Below are 26,413 nucleotides of genomic sequence, written 5' to 3'. Positions count from 1 at the left end.
CAAAAAATTGCATAGCTCATTCTTGCTAACAAACAGACCTGGTTTGAGAAAATACAATTCCTCTGCTTCATGTGAAGGCATTATCATCACACAAAGCAGTGGTGCTTGTCTAATCACCAGTCTCTAAACACCAGTTTTGTACCTACTCACAGTGGAGTGCAAGGGGGCTGCAAGTCCTGACAGAAGCTTCCTTCCAAGTCTAATGGCACCTGCAGCAGAGGATCTGCTCAGAAGCTAGAGCTGTGGTGTGGGTTGCCCTCCCTCATCACCAGCCACAACTCAGTACCCACTTCCTGTTAGCTCAGTGCTAGCAAGCACACCTAGTTGCCAAGGTGAATTTGAACAATCCCGTGCCCCCTTTTTTCCAAATTTGCTTCTCTCCCCAGTGGAGCCTTGGATTTTCAAAGCATGATGACCACCTATACAACCCAAGCGTTGGCCGGGTTGTGTTTTGTCTTGTGTTAGGTACTACACAGAGAGAACAAAATTCTGACTGCTGGAGAGCCTGGAACTCAGGAAAGGGTAAGAAGTGGCTGTACAGAGGCTGCACAGATTAAATCTCCATTATTTGTTCCGGAGTGGTACTTAAATGAGACAATAAACTTCTGTTTTTACCAACTGAGCTGCCTGCAACAGAAAGAAACACCGTTTCATTTGTTCTAACTGGGCGTGTTCCACTTCAGTCTTCTCCTTTACATCTCCCAAACTAAGGTGACATTATCTAGGTGTACCAGAGTTGACAAAAATGTTATCAGTAGGTAACTGGGCCCGTTACATAAACTATGGGCTTAAATGGTTCAAGCAAGTTTATGGTTCCAATAATAGTATTTCGTAATTAATGAAGATAATCAGGCTCCTAGCTACATGAGAGAGTTCACCTCAGGATATTCTCCTCTATGGCAGCATCCCTCAGATCTAAGTGCAACCGAGGAGAATATTTTCGGCTAAAGGAATCTAGGTGTGAGACAAACTTCTGTTCAGTTAAATCTAGGGAAACACTGTAGAGTCTCACATCTACTAAAATCTGAAATGGAAAAACACGACAGGCTCATCAAGTTGATGATACAGAATAATAAACCCTTCAACTATCCAAGGCGAGCTTTTCATAGCTTAGTAGCAAAACTCAGAGATCTAAGGAAAACTTTTACACAGATGACTTTTCATAACTGTGGGGATGGAAGGCTACAGAAATCCCTGAAATAGGTCCAAAATCAGGCACAGGATTAGCAGGATGACTCACAGGTTTATCTGTGGGGTCTTTTTAGAAAGGAATAACCCCTGGATCCACAGCTTTAATAGGTGGGTTCCAAACACAATATAAAGGGAATTGCTGGTCTGGTGGGAAGATGAGCAGAGTGGAGAGCTGACAACTTCTCCCTGCCCAGTCTGGTCTCTCTCATCAACATTTTTCACTGATTGTGCAGACACTCCTGGTGACTTTCTGCCACAGCATGAACAGCCTCTGTAGTCTGGCAGGTGAAGTATGGTCACCGTCAACAATTTAAGAGTTATTTCTAAAAATCTTTCTTTGTTCCATACTTAGTCAGCTCAAAATAGATCCTTCCCAATCTTTTTCACAATGCTGTCAAGAATGTCCATTAGATTATTATATCACTCCTGGCATTTTAGAAAAAACAGAAAGCAACAAACCAACAAACCAGCAACACCCAATGCTTTTATAAGTCACATAAATTATACGATGGTATGATATATAAAGATTAGGACAGACAAAAGATTGAAATGTAGTAAAAATATTTCTCTCAACCTAATAAAAACCTAAAACTCTCACGCAGTACTAAGCCAAAGGACGCATCTAAGTGAGTAACAACAGTTTTTCTCACTGTTTAAAAAAAAAAAACCAAATACAGGATCTGCACTACAGGATCAAGAATAGAAAAAGAAAAAAGTTGTTCAGCACATTTGTGTGTGTGCAAAAATCCTTGCTGTAACATGAACTGAGTAAGTCTTCTGTGATTCTGGTAAGTGTAAGATGCAACTTGAAGACCACATTCGGAATGAATCTTTTTGTGTTCCACAAGCAAAAATTTCCCAATGGCAATGCAGGCAGCAAATGTGGAACTACTTTGAACAAAAGTGAGTTTAGTGTTACAATGTCATTTTAAATTAAAAGGTTACTGTGTCCTTTCAGGGAAATTTGTTTACTCCAGAGGTAGAGTTAAGAAAGGAGCCAGTGGTCACTGTGACATGGTGCGTGCTGAGGAATGGCTGCGTTTTCATTTTCAAACTATCTTTCTGGCACTTTCCCAAAAGACAGAAGAAAATTGATAGCTGTTGTTTCAGAGTAACTCTAAAATGCAGCATCCAGATCTGAAAATGAGCTTCTATCTGCTGGATAGACATGCCAAGGGTACACTGCATCCAGTACACCTGCCTGTCCCCATCAGGGTGCTCCCTGGAAGAGAGAGCTGAACAACTGTAATTTAATGATTACCAGAATCCTCTACTGGCTTTCTACTGTTTAGAAGAGTCTATATATGCCCCACCTCAGTCTTTTCTTCTGCTGACTAAACCAACTTGATTCCTCTCAGCCTCTGTAAGTCAGTCATGTTTTCTAAATTTCTATTTGTCTTTCTGTTCTCCTCTGGTTTAATTTAATCTCTATTCTTTTCTTCCTGTTCACTGTTTTATTTGCTTTTGCCTTCATTGAGGGTAATTTTAAATTTGAACTTTCAGAATTACAATGATCGCTAATCAACATTACTCATATCCCTCTGTTGTGTCATCCAGGCTCAATTCCCAAAGCATTACAAAGCTGCCAACTTGACCCCCTGTCATGTATCACAATCACAACAACTAGATACAGTAACTCTACCTTACTGCTACCAAAATGACGTAAATAAAGCAGAAATACATTAAAATGGGATTTTAACCCATAGGTTAAGGAACCTACGTTACGATTCAGTTAAAGGCAGAACAAAACCGAGCAATGCAAAGATCCCATTTGAAATTAGCTTTAAAATCAAATTAATGACTAAATTTGGAATTTAGAAGAATTATTTCTCTTGCAGCACTGTAAATTTGAGGAGGACTGCACATGAAATAGACACAAATAGTCCAACCGAAGCCCGAAATTCTTATTTGCTCGTCTGCTAATTAAGAAACCCTGGATAACACAGTGCACTGCTGTTAGGTTTCAGTGTAAATGTCACTGCATTTCAGCAACAGACTGACTTTCACGAGCAGTAAGCATATTGGTCGGTAGGGCTGAAGGATTGCTTCCTTCTTTAAGGGTGAAAAAGCCCTTTATAACTTCAGCTAGGGAAGCTATTAACTGTCACGCTTGCTAACCTGAGCCCCGGGTAGTACAAAAGCCTGCCGGGCTGAGCACCACTTACCGAAGATTCACTATCTCTAACAAGGAAGTCTCCTTCCACTCCCCGTTCGTTGAGGGCACATTCTGCTTGGTGCCGGGTAACATTCCCGTAATACCACTCTCTTCCAGCAAACCGTCCGGTAGAAGATGGTCCCGTGTAGCTTATCTGAGGTGGATGAGAAGTGTTAATGGAAGGACCATCGCTAACGATTACTACATAGTTTTTAGGAACGAGACCAATTTGCCCTCTGGAATTTTTACATTTCCACCATTCTGGGTCATTTTCTGGCTTTTCAATGACTTCCATTGTTTCGCCTTTTTCAAAATTGAGCTCTTCTTCTGTGACGGAACTGAATGGATACAGTGTCTGAACAACGTGGAGTACTTTGGTGCCCTGGCCATTGCTCATGGAAGCGCCTTTCCTTAAGCTGAGGAAGCTGGGTGAATCTGCAGTCGCCTCCTCCACCTCCTCTACCACATAGTTCGAAGGAAACCAGCCGATCTGTCCATTGTAGCTACCTCTCCACCAGCCGTCACTGCACTTCTCCATGACAATCACCCGGGATCCCTTGACGAGGGACAGCTCATCCTCCCTCTCCGCCACGTAGGCAAATTTCACATAGGCTGGAATGTTGAGATCGTAAATCCGGTCGGCGCTGCTGCCGTTGGACGGGTACTCTGCATCCGTGCTAGGAGTGGGTGAGGCGTCTCTGGCGCTCGTCTTTCTTTTGGTTTTCCCCAAACCTGTTAAAGAGAGAAACGCACAGTGATCACTGGGAATGCTTGTCCTCAGACTGCACACGCTGCTCCTCTGTCACTAGCAGCTAAACAGAGATCTCAGGAAACACTAACACTGTTAAGAGATAATGTTTAACATCCAGTTGATGCACCATTAGGTAAGGAACAATTTGTGTTATAATGGCTCTCCTTCTCAGAAGTACCAGAGTTTTAACACACTTAAAAACGTTGGTTGCTTCACTAGAAGAACAGCTAATCACTGGAACAGTTGCACAGCTTGCTGTTAGGTCTCTTAAATATCTAGCAAAGTTATTGTGCCCTTGCATTTTAGTGATGACTTCAATTTGGCTCAAGCAAAATATGAAAGCAAATCTACAAAAATAACCTAGCAGAGCAATAAAAGCTTAAGTTTCTCTGTGGATTACATTTTGCGCTCTTCATTCTTCAGTCAGACCCCAGTCAGCTCTAGCTGCAGCTCCTCCCGACTGCAAGCCCCCTTTTGAAGCCCCACACCTCTTTCATCTGCGTTTCGTCACGTACTGTAAAAGCCTCAAACTGATGGTGAGAAACGCCGCTTGCGTACGTACCCCTACAGAACCTGCAAACTCTGATGCACTGCCGTGGCTTTAATTACAGCAAGAAATATGAGGTGCAGAAGCAACAAGAATAACATTAAATACATCACTTGTTTTCTCAGTGAGAGGAACTGTGCTAATGTCAGTTTAAAGATGTGTGAGGAGCTGCACAACGCACTCCCTGTACTTTTCCAACTTTTGCAGCAAGGATTGCTTAAGCTTATATAAAAACAGAAAGATAAAATGAACAAGCAGCCCTCTCTCAGGAAATTCACTTATAAAAATTCTAAAGAGAAAGCAAAAGATGAAGTCTCAGTGCAGTGCAAAACCAAGCAATACCCAAAATATAACGCAGAGGACAGAAAGCAAAAAAACAATACAAAAAGAGAAGCTTTGGTACTTTTCTCCATCCTCCTGCAGCCTTTCTGACAGGTGAGATATTCACTTAATCAGCATGTACTCACTATGTCTCATGCCAGACTGAAGGTGTAGGGGGTATAAAATGAAATAGGACTTTGCTTTTGTTTCTTTGAATAATCTGATAGAAGACACACACTATTTCATTTTTACAATTCAGAACTACTTAATCTGCCCACTCCACTCCTGAAAAGCGTGTTCATTTTTAAAATATATATACACATGTGTGTATGCATGCATATGTAATGAACATCTTCAGCAAAACTGTTTGTTCAGTGCAAAACTATGTACCCTGTTCCACGGGGTTAGCTGTGAACTACCCTGTCACAGGGTACAGCACAAATGCACGCATGACCACGATAACTAACCAGAAGGGTTAAATATATCTAATTAACACAGTCTTAAGTCCTTAGAAGACAGCAGAAAATTCTGATGATGATTCTAAAGTGTTTCCTGACCTTCCCCAGCAGCTCCTTGCTTCCTGCTGGAGCCTGCTTACATCCTAGTGTCACTCTAACTACAACATTTCAGCCAAGAGCCGGCGGCTGCACTTTCAGGCAAGATGAGGGAAAGCAGCTTATTGTACCGGGGAGACAATGGCAGGAAGAGAGTGTCCAGGCAAGCGCCAATTGGAAGGTGACCCAGGCTCCCATCTCTGCCAAGACTGGAAATTTTCATCAGTTTAGAGATCGTTTTCAACCAAAAAGATAAGGATGCATCCGAAGGAAGGGGCATTAAATTAGGGTGATATAAACAAAAACACCTGAAGGCTTGCTCTGTTAGGAAAGGGGGGAAATTACTTGTTATAACTACAGGGAAAACAGGCAACACTATTTCAATAGATTCACTCGACACAAAGCCCCTACACTGAGCTTGACCCTTCCAGATTAAACGCTTAGGTTTTGATGTGCTTTGTAACAGAGATATGCAGCACTACTTCTTGGAAATACAGCAGAAAATCTAATAAAATAAAAACAGCCCAGCAGATGATGAAGTAGGTAGCCAGGAAAAAACTAGTTGAAAAGCAGAGAACAGAGATAACTCTGAGATATGGGGATGTAGTGTGATAACAGAATGCCAAAACCTTAAGTATCTAATAAAAAAAAAGATTGTTGATAAACAGGTGAAAAAAACCCAAAAAAACTTCTCAAAAATTTTTTTTGAAGTTTGATAAAGGCACCTAAACAATTAGCAGAAGGTTATCACCCAAGCACTTTCTTTCACTTGGAGTTTTGTACGTTAGATCTTTTTCCACAAGCCTTTCAATCCTGTGCCTGACATTTTAAATGTTCCTTTCTATCCTCCTCATTCAACACAAAGCAGAACAACATAAGGAAAAAAAATAATCAGAAACTTCACTTTTTTTATTTATCAATTAAGTCAGTCAGAGCTCTTCAAATTTAAGCTTAACATTTAATGTGACCAAAATGTAAAGGGTGACGACATGGCAATGATTAGCTTTCTGCAATAGCAGCAATGTACACCAAACACCGTGTTTCCAGCTCATTTGACCAAGCTATCTAACTCTGCAGAGACCCATCCACAGCTAAGCACAGCAAAGGACATGCACAACATTATCTAACACTCATTTTTTCTGTGAGGTTACAACACTCATAACTGCATCTGTGACAGAAGAGGAAACAAGTTGTTCCATGAGCAGAACGAAGGAAATCTGTTCCTGTTTTTCTCCTTACTCGTCCTGCTGCATTACTCCTCCTCTGCCTCCTCCATGTCCCACAGGATCCACAATAAGCCCCCTTACCATATGACTGCCTTTGTGTCCCCAGGTCCTTCTTGTGCCTCCTGCTCCCCACTGCAATCTCCAAACTGCCCTCGAAGTTCACTCCATCTCCCTGGGTGTTGCTCTCCATGCCTCTGTTGGGCTGGCCAGCCGAGCACAGCGCCCAGCACCCGGCTGCCTTTTCAGCCTGGCCTGGACTGAGCAAAGAGCTGGGATTGCTCTGGCTTCTCCTCCAGTGAGGGACACCAGCAATGACCCTCACAAGCACAGAGTGGGAGAAAACTAGTTAAGTTTATCTCTGCCAGTCTGTCAAGTTTGCTTAGAGTTGGCTGAGTTATCATGGGTGGACAGATGGATGGACGATGACAGCTGACTCTGACAGCATGACTAGTGTAAGCTTCATTTCCTTAGGAAACAAGGCTAAAAATATAAATTTAGTAGGATGGCTGGTCATAGATGAGCAAGAATAAAGTCAGGATTACAAACTTTGGATGCATCTATGACAAAAATCACAACTCCATTAAAAGAAAGTACAATCTACATGAGTCATTTCTGGAAGCATAAACACTGCCACTACTTGCTAACAGAAATGTTCACTTACTACTACTTGTAAGGGTATCCCCATTCTTACATCTGAATGGAATGAGACCAACGTAAGGAATCTAATGGAAAACAAAACATTCAAGCACTTTGGGAGTCACATTTGGAAATGTGATTGCAGTCATAATTTTAGCATTTTTATTGCCTTTGTTTTCATTAAAACTTATCTAAATTAAATACAACTGTATTTTCCCATCCTGACTCACTGGCTACACTTACTCTGAAGTCATTATGACTTCACATACAACTCCCCACTGCAATCTCCAAACCGCCCTCGAAGTTCACTCCATCTCCCTGGGTGTTGCTCTCCATGCCTCTGTTGGGCTGGCCAGCCGAGCACAGTGCCCAGCACCCAGCTGCCTTTTCAACCTGTCCTGGACTGAGCAAAGAGCTGGGATTGCTCTGGCTTCTCCAACATTAGTTGTATTTGTAATACAACTAGTTGCTGTAAGGAGAAAGCTAAAACAATGGATTAGCTTTCAAGTGAGGGGAAAAGGGTAGGAGCAAAAGCATTGCAAAGTGGCAGAAAGACTCTTCCATGTTATGGGGTCTTGCAGGAATTAGCACTGTTCACAATCAACAGCTGACCACACTCAACTAGTTCATTTTGATTCTTGCAAACAAGTTGCCAAGTGATGTGAGTAGGTTTAATTTTTTAAGTGGATTTTTAGTGCTGAGATAAAATAAAAGCACAACAACAAAAAAAAACCCCAACAAAACAAATGGTTAGTCTAATTTCCAGAGAAGGGATCCACTGCAAATTCTCCCCTCTGCAGTGAAAGAAATCCTCTGGTGCCGAGGTTACTCCTAGGGAGACTCAGAAACACGCCTCCTGCGTTACTTTGTGCCCTCTTCCTTTCCTCCTGCAGTTGCAGCTCTAAAGAATAGTTTGTTTTGCAAGCAGCAGGCTGAAGGAAGACCAGTTTCCTATGAATTTGTTTCCTGTCTCTCAAGTTCCCATTGTGCAAACCCCAGCTCTGCACCCTTTCATTACCAGTATGTCCCTGTGAGGGCCTTCCCACTGTACCCATCGGTCCTCCAGCTCACAATTCCAGCCTGCCCACCTCAGGCTCCTTAAAGTCCGCTAGGGAAAGCCTTGAGCTCTCCCAAAGCTCAAAGCGGTGGAATTTCATTCTGGTCACCCCCCCTTCGGCCTGACGCTGTGACAGTGCCAGTTCCCCATCCCCTGCCTGTGACTTCTGCCATGCTGGCCACGCTCCCCGCCCAAAGCTTGGCCACCCGTCAGCCAGCACAGATGCCACAACTGTGCAGCCTCCTCCTGATAAACCGAGAGGAGGTTTCTCTCCTCTCCTGCCTTCAGTGAAGGCACTGAAACAAGGCTGCAGAGCTACCATCTTTATAAAAATCAGTGCTTAGGATAAAGAAAAAATTAAGAATCTTTAAAGCTTCAAGTTTATATATACTTTTCTAAATACATACCTTACACTTGTATGGAAAGGATTTTTTTTGCCTCTAGTAAAAATTCCCATTCCGTTTGCTAATCATGGTTTATATTACATACTACCTTTACTAGAAGCAGCCCATTTATGAAATACTTATCTTTTCCTAATTTTAGGAAGGCTTGCTTGATGACTCTATCCAAGCTCTAGAAGTTGGTGTCCTTGCCTGGAACTGATGAATGACCACATTTTGTATTTTTAACTGTCTTTGCTCATCCTCAGAGGTGAAAGGACAGATTCACTGATATGACTGCATAATTCATCTATGCATGCTTATCTGCACTCACATTAGTTTTATTAAGTTTTAAGAATAGCATGCACTAAACACCAAAGATATTTGCAGTCAAATTGTCTAGCATTCCCCTTCCAAAACTGTTCCCTAGACTTATTACATCTTGTATGTAGCTTAACTTTAGACAGATAAATACAGCTGTATTTCTTTTCCAAAATAATTTTTACTTTGATACCTCAGATTACTGGCTTTTCCGTTTTCTCTTCTTCTGTACATAAAAAGGACAATTTCTGAAAAATAGTAGGTAAGTGAAAGTAGTGTCATCTGAATTCTCTCACTCTATCTTTTCTAAAACCTTCTCTGATTTTAATGCATAAATCAGGAGCAAAAATATTTTCTGTAGCTTATCTGCACATCAGTAAAATAAAAAAATACCAAAAAAGGCCCTTCAGAAAAAAGGTGCAACACAAGAACACTGTATTGTTTTGAGAAATCGTAAAGGCAATGCTAAAAAATTTCCAGAACAGAATTCCTCAACCCAGAACTCAAAGAAAAAGACTATGCCACTAAATATGCCATTTACAACTGCTTAAGAAGCTTCCATAACTTCTTATTAAAATATCGTGAGCAACTAAACAAAGATTCTCCACCACAAGTGACCTTTTAAACTATAAAAGCCAACAACAGAAACACAACATTTTTTACAACTGAGCTCTCAAAAACTGCTTCCTCTTTCAGGGACTGGATTTCTACTAAATGGCATCCTTCAAAGACCCTGTATCACTTTTGGGGTGGCTAGTTTTCAATCTAACCATACAGCTGGAAACGTAACAAATGCTGCTCAGTAACGCTGTTCTCTCTCTTCCCGTGGCAATCAGAAAAATCAGCTTCTTATAACTTTGCTTTTATTGCTGTATTTACATATCTTAATAGATTCTTCTTTGCAACAAGACAGAACTGATTTTTATATCACGTATTCAACCTTTTATGCCTGGAACTAGTTTTCCATCAGTTATTATGTATTATTACAAAGCTGTAAATCACCAAAAAATTAACTTGAGTACAATAAGGGTCATCAAATAGGTATCTTGAATTAATAGTACATCAGATACTCCCAGCTACTTTCTGTCATAATCTATTTATAAATACAACAAGCTATTTCTCATTTAAAAACCTAAATCATGCTGGTATCACCAAGCCAAAACTCACGACCTGAAACCGGTGCTTAGAAGCTGACATACAACCACAAACAAAGGTGGGTAGAAAATTGTATATTTCTTTTTATCACTCAACTGAATTTTGCTGATGCTTTTACTATTTAAATTCTCCATAAAACAAAGGCATGATGCCTCAAAAGGCAGGCAGAGCTAGCGAGGACTAGCCTTCCCATCTCCTTGCTCCCTGCCACACACCCCCCCACCCCCGATGCCCAAACCAGCCCTCCTTTTCTCCAAAGGGACTCGCCCTGCATCAGGTTAGCACCCAAAACTCAACCTGTGACACATAGTTCTGTCAAAAGCTTAATAACGGGCATGATTAACCAGATGATGCAATGCCAAGCTGATTGTGATGAGTCAGCAGGAACACTGTGGTGCCCCTCAGCCCCCTCTCCGGCTGCAGCGCTGGGGGCATCTTTCATTGGCATTACAAACTGCTTTCTTGACGTTACTGGCCATTCGTCTTTGAATTGAAAGCCAGAAAACCAACCCAAAAGCAGTTACTTGTGAAATTTTTCACACAAATGTTAATGCATCTCAATTTGCACACCCTCCTTCTAGAGTAAAAGGCTTCCAAACAGTACTACTTGCTTTATGCTTAAAATAAACGATCACAGAAACCACCACAACAAATGTAAATACAGTACATTTTTTAATGAAAACATTTTCATTTTAATCAGTTTTGTTTTCAAAAAAATAATGTTTTTCTCCTTCAAAAATAAACCCAGTATAAATTCAACCTGAAAGAAGGCACTCCAGAGACAAAAATTCAAATGTGACTGTAATCTATCAAGCTGGCTTCCATTAAACAGCCAAAACATTCAAGCAAAACAAGTTTGAGGCTGATAGATTTAAGGAAGTCAAACAAAGGAGCAAGGAGAAGTCCTGGTATAAATACCTAGAGCAAGAGCTTGTTCAAATACTGAGTAACAGTCATCTTTGAAAGGGTTAGAAAAAAACATTTTTTAAATTATTTCTGTGTAGTGACTTAGATGAAAAGAAATCAGTTTCAGCTGAGATGGAAATGTTTTAGTTCCTCCCAAATTAAAATCCAAATTTTACAGAACAGCTCTCCTAGTTCTAAAAAATTTTAGAACAAAGTAACCAGAAATTGTCATTCTATTTACTAATCAAGTGTTTTCTGTCAGATGTAGCAGAAACATAAACGGATTTTGATAAACTGGCTTATTTAGAGGTAAAATTTGTTCAACGTTTTAGCCAATTTTTATTCAAGTAATTTGTTTTCCTTGTGCATTCTAATACAATTGCAATTCCATCCAGCTTCACGCATATGCACTTAAAAAAAATAATAATCCTGTTCTGATCACCAAAGAGTTTATTCATTTCCTAATACTAAAGCTCTGAATAATATTGCGTATGAATGCAATACAGTTTTTAAGTTTGCAAAGCATACAGAGTCTTTTTTTAAAAACAAAGTATTAAGAAAGAAGTAATTAACTTTTCAGGAAAAGTCTTAATAACCAGCACAACTATGCAAATTAAGTTATTCATTCAGCCAATACAGAGATAAACATGTAACTTAACAACAGCTGGAATGTCCAAATCGGGCATTCATTTAGCTCTTGTTATTTATTATTATTATAATAACAACAACTTTAAATTAGCTTCTTTCTTAAGAAGCTCAGCAGACTGAAGTTTCTTCTGTTACACAAAGAAGAACCGAATGTTTCTGCACATTTTGAGTCTGCAGCCTCCCACCCCTTCTTCTCCCCCTCCACCTACATGTCCAGTTCAGAAGCGCGTGTTCAAAAGCCAAGCTCCATATGGGATAGTCAGGAGCACCATCTCCATCAACAGCACTCTTTAAAGGACACTGCTATAAATTCCAGAAATCTTTGACTGCATTTGTGATGCAGAAATGACGCCTTACAGCTCTATTAATGACTTTTTTTTTTAATATTTTCTTTAAAAAGCTTGAAATCCAGAAAAGCTGTGCTAGAACAAATCAGAAAATGGAAACTCTTCTTTAAATGTCAAAGTAAAATTCTGACATTTCGACAACCTGGCTGCTTTATCACTGCAAATGCAGGAAAAAAACAGTGTCAAAGTTTCCTACAGATCAAACACTCTTTGGTATGGAAGCTTCCATAAAGAAACCAACTCAACCATATCAAAACCAACTACTGCATTAATTCTCGTAATTTGGAACGTGGTAAGCTTGCCTATCTGTTATCAGGAAAGGGACCTTCAAATTTCAGTACCAGACAACTAATTCCCTGTACCCAGAGCCTTTTAGAGCAACAGGTTAAAAAGAAAAATGTATTACAGGGACACATGCAGACAGTTTTCCAAAGATGTCAAACACAGGATCAGAAGGTTTCCATCAACCACCTCGTGTATGTTCTTACCCCACTGGAAAAGTGAAGTAGAGGAAGTCTTACCAGGCAAATTTAAAGTGATCTTGGGATTTTAAATCCTCTATAGAATAGGAAAATGGTGAGCTCAGTCTCAACTAGGAGGCACATAACGTGAATGGGTTTCCTCAAGATTTATAGTTCAAATTTTTCTACAAATATAAACTGAAGACCGCTTGCTTCAAATACACAGTATTTGCTTTCAAATGTAAAGATACTTCCACCTTCTTTGTAATCTCTTTAACAATGGTCGCTTGCTTTAGTAGCATGCCCCGATAAAAAATATCCAGGACTACCTCAAACCTAAGGCAGCCCCATCACTCAAAAGGAAATTCATAAGACACAGGGAGAAGGCACAGTAGCTCCACAGGACCTCCCAGTGCTTTCCTCTCTTCCCTTAATGCAGAAAAGGAAAGCTACACCATTCTGCCTCTCCTTCACAAACACTAACAGAATGACAAAGAACTCCCTAATATGCATGAGGTGCTCCAAGCTGCCTACTCCAATGCATACTCCTGTCCCTCAGTAAAGGTACAGCTGCTTGTATTTCCCCTTTTCCTTAAGCATTTGATGGAAAGGTGATTTCTATTTAGCTATCTTGCATTTATGAGGTAAAAGAAGTGCACACAACAGCTTCACATACAAATCCAGCTTCCTAACATGAATCCACTCGATTTTTTTTCTTTTTTTAGAAAAACAGTACAGCAAGTACAAAGTAAACTATGCTGAGCTTAAGATGATGACCCTCCAATTTAAAGTCTTTTCCAGATAACTCAGATGGAGTAATTCCATTTCGGATATGGGTTATTACAGTACTAACTTGGTCTTTTCACTTCTTGTCTTCTCAAATTCGCTCTCAATTCTGCACATGAAAATGAAAGGCTTAATATGTGTTACAAATACAGATTGTAGTTCAGAGTATCAAGCCCAAACCTGAACAGATAAATTACAAAGCAGTAATTATACAGCCCCTCAACTCAAAGAAAGGCATGAGAAGAGAATGATGCAAACACTGACTAACGAAGGGCAATCTCTTCCCATCAAAAAGCTCGAGTTAGTTCCTCCTGAATGCAGCATGGTCAGCTACTCTGAGGTTACAGTCGTTTATTCCAGCTGGTCTATATCCATACCAAGCATGATGATGTAAAGCTTTAGTAATTCTACCATAAGGTCAGAATGATAGTGCTATACTACACTGATGTTTTCAAACTTTAAACAACATGATAAAAGAAAACCCAAGGTGTTAATTACTATTTTTTCTTTCCAAACCTCAAGAACTCCTTAGAAGCCTGCCATAGATACGGCAATTTTACTCAAAGCTCCTTTTAGTACAGGAAAGCAAAGCAAAGTAAATACCACCTTTTCTTTCCTAACCTCCTTCCTGAATTGCAATGCCCGTAGCTTCATTAATCAAGGACACTCAGGCTATTTGCAACTACATATGCAAAGCCAGACCTCCCCAACACTGTAGGAAATAACAGGGGAAAATGACTTGCTTAACTAAACAGCTTGTCTCCTCTGAGGTTTGGCCCTCAAACCAAAATGCAACTGACAAACTAAAGTAATTTATTCTGTAATTTAAACTCAATAATGTATTAGAAAGTAATGTATTAGTAAGTCTAGCTCCTGTTCTGGAGAATAACCTCCTGAATGAACAATGAAAAAATCTTACAGGTTTGTAAACTGTAGAGCAACGATGACATTTCCACTATACTGAAACACATTCTCTCTGGTTTCTTTCACTTTCTACTTTTTTCATTTACAAGGTCCCAAAGACTGCTAAAGAGGAGTGATGGCAACGATCCTGTGTAGTTTAGACAACCTACAGCAAAAAGTCCTAAATCAATTTTCTGGTGCAAAATACAGTTACAAAGAGTCACTGAGTAGAAACAGCACCCTGGAATGTCCAGCATGAATGCCAGCCTGACGACCCATTCATGTAAAGAGTGGTGGCTGTCCAAATTTGTTTGCTGAGACCTTGAAATCTAGTTATTGGTAAACAATCATGTTTACCTTGGAAGTGTCTCAGAGAAAGCTGTTTCTGCCACTGGAACCCTCCTCCTTCGAAAAGACAGAGGTGGGCATTTTCTCTCACAGAGCAGCTTTATGCTGGGTGTCTGCATGCATTACATGCATCTCAATTCCTGCTTTAAGGACACACTCCACAAAACACTCTTGAGACTCAGAAAAAGGAAGGAAATCTTTTCTTGTACACTCTAAGACAAAGCCTTTTTTTTTTTTTTTGTATGAATGCACATGTAGAAATTTTCTTGGTGTGGTATGAAAACCATGTCACAGAATGGCCACTTATTGTTCAGGTCTTCAAAGAATCCTGAGGAAAAGAAAGCAACAGAACGAACCTGAGTGGGCCCATGCAGAGGAAAAGAGAGAAACTTAATACTCCAAGAGACCCTGGAAGACTAAATGTTAGCCAGCCCAAGACCTCAAAACAGAGATCTTGTAATACTGAAAAAATTTATTTAGGGATGCATATTGGAAGAAATTCCCCCATCTGAATGGGAATGCCCTGATGATGCCAAAATGGTAGAAAGAACAGCCACTGTCTCTTCAATATAGAAAAAGCACTTGCCCTTTGAGTCACAGGGTTTGGAAAATAGTGTTCCCCAGAATACATACACAGCTACTGAATTTTGCCAGCCCTCTCAGTTTGGTCTTTAGAAGGGAAACCCAGCTATACAGACCAAACAAGGTATAAGACAGACCTCAAAATTAGCTACCGGTGACTGTTCCTTCTTTACTACCATCTTAACATGCTAGAAACATGAAGCTAAATGAGAAAATAGTACAAAGAGACCACATTTTGTGAAGAACTGTGGTCACTACATCCCCCCCCATAAGCACAGGCTTACAGAAAGGGTCCCACCCAGGCAGCAGGGCGCAAGACGGTGACACACGCTGCGGTCCCAGTTCTGCTGCCTCAGGAAACCTGGGTCCTCTCAGAACCCTGAGGGAAAGGACAGACAGGGACACAATACAAGAAGTCCAGTACAAGACACTACTTGGGGAAGTACTCTATTTTCACTGCCTCAGAAGAGGAGACATAATTAGAAGATTACTTAAAGGATTTTATTCTGGGAAAAAAAAAGAAACATGAAAAGAGCTGAGAGTTCAGACACAAACCTTTAAAATGCTAAGAGAGCAAGGGGTTCTGCCTCCCTGGCTGCAACAGGGTGTAGAAAGAGCTACTGGTGACAAGGTGGCTCTCTTTAATAGGAAACAATGAAACTACCTTGGGAGCTAATTTTTGGGCTTGCTCTAAGGTCAAACACAAACACATGTTGAAACATAACCGGTTCAGAGAGGAGCAAAGCCAAAGGTCCTCAAAGGTGACAGCTGAAGAAGAAATGCCACCAAAGACACCAGCACACACAGCGCACGGAGTTAAGGTGATCCTTCTATCTTTTCAAAACATTTTGACTAAAATAAAGGCTGACTCTGCAATCTGTAAACGTCCAACTGTACCTCCAGCACACACACACACACCGCATGGGGAGGGGAGGGAGAAGTACCTATTACACAAAACTTCTAACACATGACAGAACAAATTTCTTCACTCAGCATGGACTAAACCCAGCAAGGTTTCTTTATGCTTTCAGCCTTGCAACGTTTTACTACAACCATCATATTAAAAAAGGTGCTGAAAGGCAGGACACACCAAGGTTTCCATTATGCGCCTCCTTCAAACTCTTGAAGCAGCGAATCCTTTAAATAATCCACCCCAATAAATAATTCACATAAGGCAAACTTTCAGCAGAATGTAATACATGCAACTGTAAAGTGAAAAAAGAGTGAACTCCGGCTCCCATCGCCAGCTACCAGGGGAGCTTGGCAGCCAGCTGCAGGTTCTGCTTTCACTGCTGCTGCTGGCTTTTCACCTCAGATCAGATAAAGGGCCTGCTGCATACACCCAGCACAGAAAGTCGTCTATCGAGCAATGAAAGCAGCATTACTCTCTACCTTGAGCTCTCCTGAATATTGACCCATTCTCTTGGCTTTCAAGTCTTTTGGCTGCTGGTAACAAACAAGCAAGCATGAAGTTTGTGGTTTATTTTGAGGGTTTTTTTCCTCTGCAATTTAAGCATATGTTTCTTTAGAAATAACAAGAAGGTGTATTTCAGAAAGCTTGATTTTAGTTCCACAAAGCAGGGATTTCAATCCCTTCAATGTTGGTTTTGCCGGACGTAGTTAATATGCATTATATATTACATAGTTATTTACATTTTTACGTGTGTACAACAAGCCTGCAACCATAAATTTCTGAGTTTGACTTGCACTCTGGTTAGCTATTTTAACAGGCATAATTGTAACACTAATTCAAAACGCATGTATTCTTCTGCCATCAGGTGTGCATCAAACTGACAGTGAGACAGCAGACCCTACCACGTCAGCAATACCTTCTTGTATCATTCTCCATATGCAGAGCTAGTGCTCTTGAACATGTCTCTAGATCTTCAAAGACCACCAATGAAGTGAAAATCACCACTTAAGCCAAGTCTAGGTTTTGATGATGATCATGAGGCAGACCCTTCTCCACAAAGTAGCAAAGCATATGAATTCCTTATTAAACAAATCATCTGCTAGCACTTCAGTGGTATCAGCGCTGCCAGCTCCTAACTCCACAGGCTCTAGATGCAAATGGGAGACATCTCTTCCCCCGCTTTGAAATCACTCCGAGTATCTCTCATTTCTCCTTCCTCAGCATCGAATGTCAGTAATCCCTGCAATCAGACTGATCTATTATTACTGCAAAGACGTCAGAAACTCAATGTTTCCAGCTTTTTTTTTTTCTTCCCTCAAACCACCAAAGCCACCACACCTACAGAGAGTTCCCTTCAGCTTCTCTAACTACCACAAACCCGTGTTCCTCAATTTCAACACTGGTGAAGAATCAGCACTGTCACCACCCTGCCCCACAAACATGTTTACTTTGAACAATGCAACTAAAATCTGGATGAAATGCGGCAGAGAAAGGGCTTTTGCTGAACAAATTCAACTATGGAATAAGCTATTTTAACACACAGATACGAGGAAACTAAGCAAGAATTTCTGTTATATATAAAAACTTCGACTACTTCCTCTCTGCAAAGACGGAACTTAAATTCCTGTATACTGACTGCTCTAAAAGTGTCGATACAGACGACTTAACCCTTATCCAGTCCTCCAAGAGACATGACAGACACACCACCACTGTCATGCCTGCATCTGCTGACAAGCTAGAAAGCTTCAAGAAAGTGACAGAGGAAAAATACTTTTGAGTTAAATTCCTACAAAGGGATTTTACTGCTAATTTCAACTGGAGATGTTTGGCTGAAAGAAAGAATTCATGCAATTCCTTCTTAGAAATTTTTACATGTGATAAATAATTTGAAAATTAGCTACATACTGTAGAAAGTTCTGAAAGTTGGTAATTTATTTTTATAAACTGAATTTATTAAATGCCTGCTCTTGACTGGAAAGACTAGCATTTCTTACTCACCTGGGACAAGGAAGTCCAGCAACATAGGGAACTCTAAGTTCTAAAGAGATTAAAATAACTTCTGCTTGTCTTAGAAGGCAGCTCTCTCAATTAACATGAGCTCTACAAGGCTTTAGAGGCTGTGCAATACACCACCACACTTGTTATAAGAATAAATAGGGTATTGCTGTATTTCCACCATTCTTTCATTCTGTAGTAAATTTTGCACCCACAATTAAGAACTAAGAGAAATATTTTCAAAGTAGTACTTGGTCATTTTACTGATTTAATGTGTTTTCTGTGATCTTGCAGCTAATATGGCTAAGGCAGCCTGCTGATAAACACAAATTCATCAAGCAAAGAGCATGAAAGATTCGATTTACAGCTATGACCGTGCCAGAAATACTGTATATGCTTCTCATGGTTACACTTTTAAAAACTAGTGCTGAAGAACTGAAAAAAAAGTCCACTCAAATCCCACAAGAATTAGAATCACGTAAGTAAACTTTCACCAGTGAAAGAGTTAAACAGTAATCAAATTTCCACACTCAAGAAAAGATTGAGAAGCCATTTCATTAATGTCATAATGCCACCTTGTACAAAGAAGAGCTTTTTAACCTTAAGATAGCTCCCGAATCTACTAGGCAGATATCCCACATCAGAACTACCAAAACTGGGTCACCAGGATATTTTATAAAGTCCTCAAAACAAAAAAAACAGAACAAAACAAAACCAAGAGACCACTAACCCACACATCAGAAGTTAAAGGTCGATGACTTAATTGGAGACTGTGATTTCATGACCATGTTATGCAGAAGTACGATGGTAATAGTTTAAACTTGAGTTGAAATATTTGTGTGTAAAAAGGAAGTACACTAAACCTCTTAATCGACAGTGCTTTCCAATGTCAAAGAAAACACTGCATTAAAAAATGACCCATTCCATATTTCTGCTTGTTACTGAGCAGCAACTGCCTAAAGAGAAACAGGCTAACCTCTCCGGGAATTTCCAGAAAGGAACGATGAAGGCAGCACTAAGTAGCTCTCAAATTGGCAAAATGGGAAAAAACTCTTCTCACATAAATAAATAAAAATAAGCAGTGGAGTAGGGGAAGGGTGTAAAACTGTTCATCACTGGAAGCAACAGTGTATATAGCGCTCAGAAACTGCTATACAGATGTATGGACTGTCCCAGGTAGACAGTGGGGAGGCTGACAATCACAGGCAATACTCCTGGACAGTCACAACAGTTCTGAAATAATATACTAGGAGCAGTGATGCAGGTAAGGACCGGTTTCTGTGCTTTAGATCTCACTCAGCAATCCTTACTTTCCACAAGAAAATCTGTCACACCCACTGAATGAAAACTACCGAGTTACTGAAACGTTTTGCTGACTTACAGAAGCTTAATAAAGAAGCTATTTGAAGAGTCTCTCATGCAACTTAAACATCTCTATGAAATGTTACCAAAATTACTCTTATTTGCCATGATTGCCAGCACTCATCTCTAGTGTTTGTTGTGGTTGCGAAACGCGTAGGAACGTCTCCTGTATTTCTGGTATCCGATCCCTCTCTCAACGGGCTTTAATAAACCTTCGTTCTTCTGCTCGGCATCTGCGCAAAGACCCACACCAAGGAGCAAGTGGAAATATCTCCCAAGTTTCTTATGCGGCTGTCCACTAAAGGGAGCAAAACTGGACACCTTCAAGAAATCCCTACTACACCTTGCTGGTCGTGAAGCAAACCCAGTAATACTCAGAAAGCTCTGGATTCCTATGAGAATGGCACCCTGCTGCCGGATCAGAGCATCAGTCACCCGTGTCACACTGCTGCCTGGAGAGCTGAGCCTCTTGCCAGGAAAATGAAATGCAAAGGGATGGGAAAAAAAAAATACAGAAGGGTTGTTGTTTGCTTACAAAACCAACCAAGTTCTTAATTGTTTTTGCTTCCTTCAGACAAGGTTTCTGCTCGGCGTGACAGAGATGAGCCAACAGGCGTAGGGAAGGGGAAACCCGTGGAACTGCGCTCAGAGGCGAGTCCGGGGGTGGTGCTGGCAAACACCCGCTCCACTTAAACACTGGTATGGTATTTCCTTCCCATCCCCAGCACGGGGGAAGGGTTGCATTGCAGAAAACTGCAGTCTGGAAGATGCACACTGGAGATCTCTTGCCTAGCAAGACTTAAATGAAATGTAAGAAAAAAAAATAAAATACGCTCCCCACAGAAGAAATTCTGTGCAATGAAACTATTTCAGATTTCATTATAATGAATGAAGATGAAATTTTAATCACAGGCCTGGAAACTGGCCTTTTGCCTTAAGAACAGTAATAATTACCAGATTTCATTCAATATGAGCAAACAGAAGACAGTAATTGGAAATAGCTAAATTGCCATTAACTTTTTACTCACAGTATCACTCAGTTAAAGACAAAAAAGGGAATGAGAAGATGAATCATTTAAAATACTTAATAGGTGGCCTATACACTAGATTTCCATAATTAAAATCTGGCCATTGCAGCTTGCATCCATTAGAGCTCACTCAAGAAGAAGATTTAAGAACATAGGAGTAATGTATATCAAACAGAAAAATAATAAAAACAGACAGTCATCAATAGGGTAATTACAAGTCTTGAAATCTCTCCAAGCCATTTAAGGAAAGCTAAGTTTTGGAAAAATGCCCTGATGACAGGACTAAAACAAGATAGAGTATAACAGGGTAAGCCCTTAGAAAGAAAAAGAAAAAGGCTATTGCTTTTCAAAAATATGTAGGACGATACAAAGGCATCTTCTCAGAAATTTCTGGGGATGATTTAGAATTTGAGGTGAGCTGTTTTCCAGTCCACAGGTAACTGGTTTAATGAATATATGGTAAAAAAAGTGTTAATCAGCCATGTAATAAACATGTGACACACTTAAAAACGCATTCTATTTGCTGATGTTCTTTTTCAAAAATGCCGAAATACAATGAGAAGTCCACAACCCTGAAGACACTGCTGGAAATGGACTAATGTTTAACCGTAAAGCTTCCTGCTCTAGGTACCTACATGTGCATTAACTTTCCATCAACCCCAAGCCAAACAATGGTAAAGCTGATGGGATTCTATTAATAAAGTATTCAAGGGCTGAAATTCAATTAATCACAGTCAACAGAGTTCCACGAAAATTAGTTTCCAGCATCAAACAGGCATGACTTCATTCTTTGATGAGATTAAAAGTTTTCCTGATAGAGGCGACTTCGTAAAGGCAGTAAACTTCAGTGGTGTGTTTGGCTTTTTATGTACAGGACACCAATGTATTAACTGGTGCTGTGATCTTTCACTGTAACACAGACTACATGGATTAAGAACTATTTAGATGATGCATCTTCAACAGCCAACTATAGGGACTACTAATTAAACAGTAATAGTTCTTATGGGGTCTGCCACAATTGGAACTATAGCTGGCGCTTCTCCTGTTTATGGAATATCTTGAAGCATAAGATCAACCATGGCAATTACTGTGGATAAGCCACTGTAAGCGTGGCAGAGAGCTATGGGCGATCGCAAAGACCACACACTGCATCACTTGTGCGATAACAATGCTTCCAGGTGAAATATGCTCCAGCACAAGGAAGTGTAATTGGCTAAGGAAGAGGGAGGGCAAAGCGCATCTCCATGGGAGCAATCATTTGCTGGAGTGCTGTTAAGTAACAAAAGTAAGTAGGTCCAGGTATGTCAGAGGGTCTCTCTCTTTAAAGCCCGCTGGTCTTATTGCTGGAAGCAGCTAAGAGCCTCCTATTTCTCTCCCGAGAGGCACAAGACTTATGACTGATACTTAACTGGTTGATTAAAGGACTTTGTCAAACTTCCCCCCCCCCCCCCAAGTTAAGTACCTGATATTTTGGGAATAACTTCCAGGTTAAAGTTGGAAATAGATTTGGTTTAAGGTCTAATACTCATGACTGCCACTCCCATCTGTGCTAGATTAGCATGTAATGTGAATTTTCTTGTGATCTTAGGAGAGACATCTAATATTCGATGAGACATTAGACATATTCTTATATAGAGAACTAGATCAAGCTTCAGCTTTGCAATTTTCAAGCCTTTGTTTAAAAAAAACCTTAAGTACATTCTTGATGGCCACTTATAACAAAGGATCCTCAAAGAAAGGACACATGCTCTTCTTGTTCTGAACGGGAAATTACTGTGTAGCAAGACAAGTAAGGCTTAAAAGACTATGGTTTAGTTGAGGACTTCGATTCAGGAAAGGTAAGAAGAAAACTACCCGCAAAAGCTGTGGCTGCCCCCTCCCTGGCAGCGTTCAAGTCTTGGATGGGACTTTAGGAGGGTTAGGACTAGATGGGTTTTGAGGTCCCTTCCAATCCAAACCAGTCTGCGGTTCTGTGATTCTAAAATTGTACAGATACATGATGCACAGCACAGACATAATTTCTGTTAGGCAAAGCACTTCACAGCCCTTAAAAAAAAAAAGAAAAAAGAGTACTCTTGAGCACCAATTTTTTGGGGGTGGTGTGAAGAATATCTTGAGTTTATTTGTGGGTTAGGCATGGCTTAGGCAGCTTCTTACTTTCACAGGATGTACGAGCATAAAAGATCATGAGAGATGCTTTGCGCTTTGCACTAGGTACATGTGGTCACTGCAGAAGAAAAGCCTGGGCTTCACCACATGGTATTTTCTGCCTCGGCTGAACAAAAGCTGCACAGATAAAGCTGTTAGAAAAGGGGTATCAGTAGACTGCAGTAACGGTCTCCCCAAAACTTAAAAACCCATGTACACGTGTGCAAAGGGCTGAGGGTTGGAAGGTGCAACACTAGCAAAGCCTCAGCTATGAAACCACCACGCTTTGCTCTCACACCGTTTCATCAGTCACCACCACGGTGAAGCACCCTGCAGCAAGCAGCCTTGGTTAAGGTGAAGGAGGTAAGCGTGCCTGCTAGCTAGGGCATCATCTTCACTCCTTCACTGAAATGCATTTGTTGGGTATAAATAAAAATGTGTTTGTTTACAACAAGTAAATACTACCCACGTTTTACACAAACTATGTATTATCACAACAGAAATTCAATCCTTTCATAAAGTAGTTTTTACACAAAATAATTGTTATTTTAAACAAGATAAATTGATATAAAAGGACCTGAAGTTACAACTGGGATTTTGATTTTAACGAGTTAATTGATGTCGGAGAAAGATTTCTACAAATCTTTCAACAGTCGTAATTGCATTTGCTGGCCCTGTAAATGAGTGTACGCTACAAGAGAACCTTAAATTTTACCATGGTACACTTTGTGACAGCCTTGCTTGCCTGCCACCCATCCTATAGCCCTCAATTTCCATGTACTTTGTGACAGCTCAGCAAAGGGGGTGATGGTAATGAACAAGTGAGCAAGAAACCCCACCTGTCAGACACAACACTAGCACACCTGCAATAAACCTACTTGAGCTACTGCCATGTCATATTTAAATTAACCTTTTCCCTTTCTAAGTTGTCCAATCCCAAATTCCAATTTTTCTGTTGAAGAGTCAGTATTTTCTACAGCAAACTGCCAACAGATTAAGTTTTTCCTGCGTAAGACTTTGCAAAACACAGTAAAAAACCAACACACAAGCAAAAAAAAAACAACCTCTAAACACCCCCAGGCACATACATTTCTTCTGTTTTATGCATTATATCACAAAATACCACTTTTTTGTGGTCTCTGTATACAAAATGATCACTTCTTGCTGTGTTTAACTTTTTCTAGCCATATAAAACCCTTTTTCTTTTTAGTAATTTAATCAGTCCTTAGAAGTCATTGCAAAAAATGAAGACAAAACATTTTACCTGTTTTTCAAATATATTTCTTCAAAATACATTCTTTTTTTTTTTGTTCAAAAGTGTATTTTATACGTAAGATACATTGTTGTGAAGAATTTATGTGCCAAGTATAAAACAGAGTACATATTAAGGACTCTGAAGCAGAGGGAAACTCTCAGACCACAGAAACTTAGTCCCTGACACTGCACATAGCCATAGCATATAATCCCATTCATAAAGTGATTTAGCTTTGCTATGATAGCTATGCTGAACAATCCAGTTTACATTCTTCTATTTCTGAGTGAGAGGACTTGGCATGAAAGGAGAGGATTCAGCACTTCTTATCTCAATGAAAACGCAGTTTTCCAGCCACTGAAAACACACAACCTCGGGCAAACTAGAATAAAAATAACATCTTATTCTCCTGGACAGATTTTTCCAGCTCTACTCTTTTCCCTCCCTCCATCACCCACCATGTGACTAAGGAATAAGAAAATCCAAACAAGCATGTCAAGAAACGTTTATATGCGCATTACATTCCCAATCTGAAACCCCTCAAGTCTACTAAACTACTTCCAAAATACAAAAGGGACTTACCCAATGTGTCTTTCAGATTTTTAACCAGAGAACCTTTCTTCAAGCTGTTTTTTCGCTCCACGTAATTTGATGGCACATATCCCGTTTTGTTGGCCGCGTTTCTTACCCTCCACCATGTCTTGGAATCATCTAATAGCCAAAGACGCTCATTTTTCTTGATGTCAAGTTCTTGGTCCTGCTGTGCAGTGTAATCCCACTTTGCAATAACAATAACTTCTTCTGTCATCTTTCATGGAGTCCTTCTGCAACAAAATATTAAAACATGTTCATCAGTAAATTAAATCATTTGTTTCTTACTCAATTTTACTTCCAGCTCCTCTGAAATAAGCAAGAGCAGAGTAGGGGAAAATGAGAAAGCCATACAGAGACAAGCCTCATTCACTGGAACTCCTCTTTTAAAAACAGGTGAAATCACATTGTCCTTTCTTGCTTTTCTTGCCACTGAAATACGACAACACCCTGACCATAAATTCTAGTCATAATGTATTACATTCCCTGTGCCTTAATGCATATAAACTATTATTCAGATATACATTAACAAAAGCTAATTTATAAACCCCATTTAGTTGTTGCAGATAGCGTTATAGAACTATCCCACACCTGGCTTTCTAACTTCCAATCTAAGGAGGAAAAAAGAAAAAAGACAGAAAAAAAAAAGTGTATTTTCCTTCTGCCCTAGTTCCTCAACCTCATGCTGACATTATTTATATGTTTCCTGCATTTAAACAAAGTTATCCATCTTTTTTTAGTAGAAAGTTAAAAATACTTCAAGTAGTAACATAGCTGAGCAAGGAAATCTGCCACCAAGAAGCGAGGACTGTCTCTAGCAAGCCTCTGCTCACAATGTTTTGTAAAAATAGCACAAGGCTGCATTTTTGGAAAAGCCTTTGCTCCCCTCCTGCTTTGCTCCCAGGATGATCCCAGCTCCCTGAAGTCCTGTGCCAGGCACAAGTCAGCTGGGTGGACACAGCACTCACTAAGCTTCCCTTGATTGCATTTCATGTCTTCCCCGCCCGAAACTTACCCAGAGTTCTGATAAGACTGGAAGGATTGTGTTATGTTATTGGTTTGGGTTTTGTTTTTTAATAACCTGAAACTAGAACAGTCTTTTCCACAGTTATTTCTTAGCTGCATAAAGACAGCTGTGTGCCTCCACGTTTTCCTACGCATCCCAGTAATTACCAGGAACGATGTGAGGAAGCCCAATAGTGTGCAAGGAAGAGAAGTCCTATGCCAGTAGCAGTGACATTCAAACATTATAACGGTAACCAAAACATGTTGATTTTCTCCTCTAAATTGCTTCTAGAAATTTCTGAGAAGTTATTTAAACTTTTTTAATCACTGCTGGGGGTTTTAGGCAGGGAGGGAAGTGGAGGAGGATGGGTGAGAGTGGGAGGTGAGAATACATTTAAAAATCAAAGTAGCAGATTTTTTTTTTTTTTTTAAGAAAAAGTAAAAGCTGTAGATTTCCTTTATATTACAGATCAGTAGAAACGAGTCCCAGAGTACTTAAAACTAATAATGTCCAAGGTTCTTTTTAACACAGTTTGTTGCCTAGTTCTTAACAGGCCACAATCTTAATACGACAGAAAGGTAATTAAGAAAAAAAAAAAACGAAATCAAACATCATTCAGAAATTCTGTTCAAAATGTAAATCCATATTCAGAAAGGATTCCTTCTGTGCTTCTGTAATCACACACACCATTTATCTCCCTTTAGTTAGAGTACAAGTTGTGAAAACTACACGCTAGACAGCCCAGAAGGCTACTCTTTCCAAGAAAAAGTAGTGTTTTCCCTATAATTCTAAGACACCATAGTGAGGCTCTACTATAATTCAGTACCCTCCTCTCATCATTAT

General features: G+C 40.0%; 1 protein-coding gene across 1 annotated transcript in view; it reads right to left on the bottom strand.

Moving 5' to 3' along the window:
• The window catches only part of NCK2 (NCK adaptor protein 2), a gene marked incomplete at its 5' end in the record, with an annotated part of 31,718 nt that extends 6,937 nt beyond the window's left edge, over positions 1–24,781 (bottom strand). The window contains 2 exons of the mRNA XM_084274427.1: positions 3,357–4,078; positions 24,556–24,781. Coding sequence (XP_084130553.1) covers positions 3,357–4,078; positions 24,556–24,781 — 948 coding nt within the window. The remainder of the gene's footprint in view (positions 1–3,356; positions 4,079–24,555) is intronic.
• Positions 24,782–26,413: the final 1,632 nt, after the last annotated feature.

This window comes from Gallinula chloropus (assembly GCF_964237585.1).
Source record: "Gallinula chloropus genome assembly, chromosome: 1".
In the NCBI taxonomy this organism is placed as follows: Eukaryota; Metazoa; Chordata; class Aves; order Gruiformes; family Rallidae; genus Gallinula; species Gallinula chloropus.
Note: the sequence above shows the minus strand (reverse complement) of the source record. Positions and strands in the feature narration are given on the sequence as shown.